The 5,114-nt window shown below is 33.1% G+C and overlaps 1 protein-coding gene across 2 annotated transcripts; it reads right to left on the bottom strand.

Moving 5' to 3' along the window:
- Positions 1-208: 208 nt before the first annotated feature.
- On the bottom strand, positions 209-5,114 carry LOC107948115 (BTB/POZ and TAZ domain-containing protein 3). 2 transcript variants are annotated; one of them, XM_016882584.2, is made up of 8 exons: positions 4,898-5,114; positions 4,589-4,660; positions 3,752-4,109; positions 3,254-3,384; positions 2,247-2,553; positions 1,305-1,618; positions 969-1,087; positions 209-602 (listed from the first exon to the last, which is right to left on the bottom strand). In XM_016882584.2, the coding sequence occupies exons 1-8, from the start codon at positions 4,906-4,908 to the stop codon at positions 535-537; spliced, it is 1,380 nt and encodes a 459-aa protein (XP_016738073.1). In that variant the 5' UTR covers positions 4,909-5,114; the 3' UTR covers positions 209-534. The 2 variants fall into 2 exon arrangements, with proteins under 2 accessions (XP_016738073.1, XP_016738072.1); XM_016882583.2 differs by having other exon boundaries at positions 209-630; positions 4,898-5,075.

Consider the following 5,114-nt stretch of genomic DNA (forward strand, 5'->3'; position numbering starts at 1 on the left):
TTCAATAATATCAAACATAATTTCAAATATTCGGTAATTTCAAAATAAAAAAAATTAAGAGATATTTGAATAAAAATAATATCAAACATATTCAATAATTTAAGAAATTTTTAATAAATTATATATTTCATAAATCATTAGACATTATAACTCTATATATTTATATATAAACTTAAAAGATAATAAACTTTAGTAAAAAACTATTAAATTAATATAAAAGTATTAGTAGTTCGTTAATATATGACATAAAAATTCTAAAAATTAAACATTTATACTCTTTTGTTTCTATGATCTTATCATAGTGTTTTTGAAACATTGCAAATTTTGTAACAAAATTTTTAAAAATAAATATAAAATATTTTAATTTACAAATACTTCTAATATTTGACCGATGCACTCAATTCAAGCCTGCTATGGGCAGGAACAGATTGTTCAATTCACGGGAAGAATGCAGAGTATTTCCCTTCATATTCAGCTAAGGACGAAGCTCATCCATTTAGGATCTATATGGTCGTAAGGGATTTCCTTTCTCTTCTATTCTGTTTTTGGAAGTCTGAGCTTAAAATAAAAACTGTAGGCTGAGCTGCAAATAATCTGCGAGTCTGGAGTCATCTGAGCCTGAATTAAGATCTTATTTTGCATACATATTTTATTAATCAATGAGCTTAGGAATATTCTAAGTGAGTTAACAGCAGAAGAAAAAAGTGAAGCAGGAAAATATCAAATTGAAAGAAATATCAATGACGTCATTTTCATTATGTCCACTGCCTACATCTGTTCTTCAAACTTTTGTATAACAAAAGATAAAGAGAACTACTATTTATTATTAGTAAAAATCGTTTCATTTTATTTTTGCCATTGTAGAACAAGTATAAGTTAGAATAGTGGGAGCATTAACCAATTGCAATAAAAAGAGATGCATGGTAATGCCATTTTCCCATTTAAAAGATAAGTTAGTCAGAATAAACCTTTAGACCGAGATGAGAATGACCCAACTGCATTCTTTGCTGCAATAACTTTGCTCACTAACACCTTCCACTTTGTCTCATCTTTCTTGCTTTGCTGCTGCATTTTCTCCTTGAAATGCCTATGAAATACAAAATACAATTAAAAGAAGACAATTTAATCACCAGTGTCAGTTATGCACTACATTTCATCATTGACAACAACTACAATGATGGATCACATCTTTCCATCAAATCCAATCATATTGCAAGAGAACAAGTCTGAATCAGCCTTGTCCCCTCTTTACAATGTTTCTCTGAAGTGATTGATATCATATGTTGTTCAAGTTTAACGCTTACCTACAAAGAGGAACCTTGCATGAATCAGGCTCATTGCACATACGGGAATGCAGTTCAAGAAGCTGCCACATGCGTTTGCAGTGAACACATCCACCAGGGACCCGAGTCTTACAATTTGAGAAATGACGCACTAAAGTTTCAAGCCCTTTACAAGCTGGAAAATTACAGGCACCCTGGCTCCCTTTTAGCACCTTATCACGAGGTCCAATCGTCCTACAACCATCCTTGCAAATGTGAAGGAGGGCCTCCATTGCTTCGTACAATTGCAAGTAAACTTTTTTCTCTTCCATTTTTCTCTGCCTCTCTTGCTTTCTCTGAGGGAAAGAAAGGAATAAGTAAAACCAATGATGTAAAAACAGAATAATTCTATAACATATAACCATCAATCATCAGTAAACTCCATTCATAATAATAAGAAACCAGTTAATATATTCGGGCATCATAATTAGAGCAGCATTTATGAGGGAAGGGAAGAAAGGGTATACATAGGCTGCATAACAAATAATGACAAAGTGATTCTCATAAGGGCTAATAAACAAAATCTCCCATGCGATAGAATCATGTTCCAAACTTTAATAACCTACACCAACGGGCACTGCAAATAGTCAGCTCACCGAAGGTTAAACACTTTATTCTTTCAAAAGAAGCTTTCTAGTAAGAACTGAGAATTAGTAAGAGGAAACACATTGAGCCAAAAAAGTAACAGAAACAAAAAGCGTAAAATGAAGAACCTTTTGGACAGAGGATGAGACATTTTAAACAAAAGAGTATACTATGTTGAATCCCCTCAAAAGAAAAAAATAATAACAAAAATCTAACCTACCTGAGAGAGAAAAAGAAAACAAATTGATTAACAAACACAATAAAAGGTGTATTATATTCTTTAGGAAGATCAATGAACAAATATAAACTCCTCCAAACATAAAGAAGGTTAACACTTACAGTATCTGCTTCAACAACAGACTCTACAAGTTCTTGCTCAAGAGCAGGATTGGCACGTCTCATTGCTCTCCATCCTTCAGTTAAAGATATAGATTTGAAATTCTTTACAACCATACGGACACAAATGAAGGCAAGCCTAGGTGCATCACAATTCCTTGCTAACTGAAGAACATCTATCACATTTTCTCTGGTAAGCCAGCCTTGCTCCAGTGAGCAAATACAAACTCTTTTCAGTGATGGAATTGAGTAGAAATGTGACAAGACTATTAGATGGAGAACAAACTTCTGCAGCTCCTCCTCTTCATAGCTGTATTTCAGTATAGAATAAAACCAAGTATACCCAATTATAATAGAGATAACCGAGTACAGAGATAAAGAACCTATGCCAATTTAGCAGTGCCTATAAGTTTACACGACTAGTACATAACATACTGGTCTACAGGAGAAAAAGGAAGTCCTCGCAAATGGAAAAACAAGTTGATTTCCTTTTTCCTTTTACAGATAGAAATGGTTTTCTAGAAATGCCAGTTTGAGCTTAACTAGTATCGTTCTCCTGAATGAAGGCTCTAATCGATCATGTATTATTCACAAATTACAATCACAGACTCTATAGACACCTTTAAAAGACCATGAAACAAATTATCTCTACATAAATAACTATGCATGGACTTGGTGGTTTGGTGCAACTCTTTGCACAGCCACAGTGGAACAGTTTAGTTCCCAGCATCCTACCTTTATATATGTTCTTAGGCGTTTTAAGGCAGTGATAAAAAGAAAAGAAAGGAAATAAACAGAGCAACTTTAAGAGACTACAAATATAGTACTTAGTATCAAGCCATATCTGTCAAATAATACATAAATTAACATATTTTCTCGTTTTGGTTGCCACTTAAAATATTGTAGAAACAGACAGGAAACTATCATCATATAATGATTTAAAACCAGATCCACAAACTACCGCTGAATATTTTATGCCAAAAGTATGCAGAAAAATATTTCAAACATACCAAGATGAATATAGAAAACGAATAAACATGCAGACAGCTCCATGAGGTACTCCGGGGATTTTGATGTATCTCATGCCATTCTTGACTTTTGATAGCCTGAGAACATTAGCCAGCACAGGCGATGCAATACTCTGCAAAGGAGAAGAAAGAAAATTTAGCTCATAAATCAGAAATCAAAAGTATGGTGAATTGATGATATTACAGTCTTATAGCTTCTATCTTTCCGCAGGTATATGGTAAAATAAGTATTCTGCCATTTAGAAGGAAACAAATTAAAGATCGAACATTACTTAAAAGTTCCGTTTTTGAAAAATAGCAATGTAAGACCATTGGCTGAATTTCTATTCAAATTTAAAAGCAACCAACAACAATTCAAATCCTCTATCTAATAACTAGAAGAAAAGTTCCTTTACATTATGATATAAATCAAGCCACCTTTATTGTTTTAATTAAGAGATAGCAAGGATATATATATCTATATATATATAATTAACTCACCAAAACATTAGAATGAGCTAGAACACATGATTTTTCATTGGTGAGAATACAAACATCTGCACCATACCCTTTCTTAAACAGGTTGTCCCATGTATCCTTTGTTTCCTTTGGGACAACACTATATTCAAGAGGCCTCTCGGAATACTTAGTTCTTGTACAATTTTTACTAGGGAGAGGTGGCGGTTGTGGAGCATTAGAGTTATCAGATGCAAAAGGCACAGGAGCTTCCAGCACAGGTAAAATATCGGCTGGATGTGCTTCCCCTACATTCAAAGATTTACAAAAGGGCTTAATAGGCGAGGATAGCCATGCAGAGTCAATAGTTGGTGAAGCCATCAAATAAAACTTCCCAGAATACCTGCGGTAAAGTTGCAAATAAAACGAAGAAATGAGAATAGAGCAATCAAAAGTCCAAAACATGGATTAATCGCAAAAGAGGTATGCAAGACCAAATGCAGTAATATAACATGAACCCGGGAGATGAATATGTACTAAATTCATCCAATTCCAAATCCTAGTCGTGGAAGGAATTGTTAACATAAATTAACAAACAAAGCAGAAAACCCAATAGAAACATTCTGGTAAAGTATCAACTGTGTTCTTGTTAAAGTCTAACTACCCTTACCTTACCTTACCTTACCTTACCCGTAGTCTAGGAATCTAAACAATCAACAAGGATATCTAAAAGACATGAAGGCAAAACCCATGGTAATCTATCACACAAAAACTTCAATAGCTATGATAATAATTGGATAAATCAGGAAATATAACTTTTTAGTATTTTCTCTTATGATTAAAATCAAATAATAATAATGGGGCAATAATAAAATCCTCAACTGAAAAGAGTAGTCGAAATTTGCTCGATCTTCCTCCGAGTTTTTGATAGTCTGACCTACAAAGCTAAAAACCCTGACAAAAAAGAAGAAATATTTATATAATAAAATCAATTATAAGGAACACAAATATTTCTATTCTCTTCATCTCCAAAAATATGAAAAAGAAATCTACGATGAAAAATGTTTCTGAAAACAAGGCTAATTTATTGTTGCTTCACATAAAATTTATACACTGCAAAATGCACAATACAGTGAAAAAAATAACAAAATTGGAATTAAAAAGAAAAATATAACTAAGAATTGAACTGACCTTTGGATCATAAGGCTAAAGAAAATGGAAGAAGAAAAGTACTGGCACTATTGGAGCTTCAGAAACGACGCAGTTTCAGAGCAGACGTAAGCGGATAGAGAAGGATAAAGAAAAGATGTGACAGAGGAGGGTAGACTAGACGGGAAGGAGACTAGAGGAGACGATAGAATTTAGTTGATTTATTTATTGGTAATGAATGATAAATTATTTATTTATT

This window comes from Gossypium hirsutum, chromosome A05 (genome assembly GCF_007990345.1).
Source record: "Gossypium hirsutum isolate 1008001.06 chromosome A05, Gossypium_hirsutum_v2.1, whole genome shotgun sequence".
Lineage (NCBI taxonomy): Eukaryota > Viridiplantae > Streptophyta > Magnoliopsida > Malvales > Malvaceae > Gossypium > Gossypium hirsutum.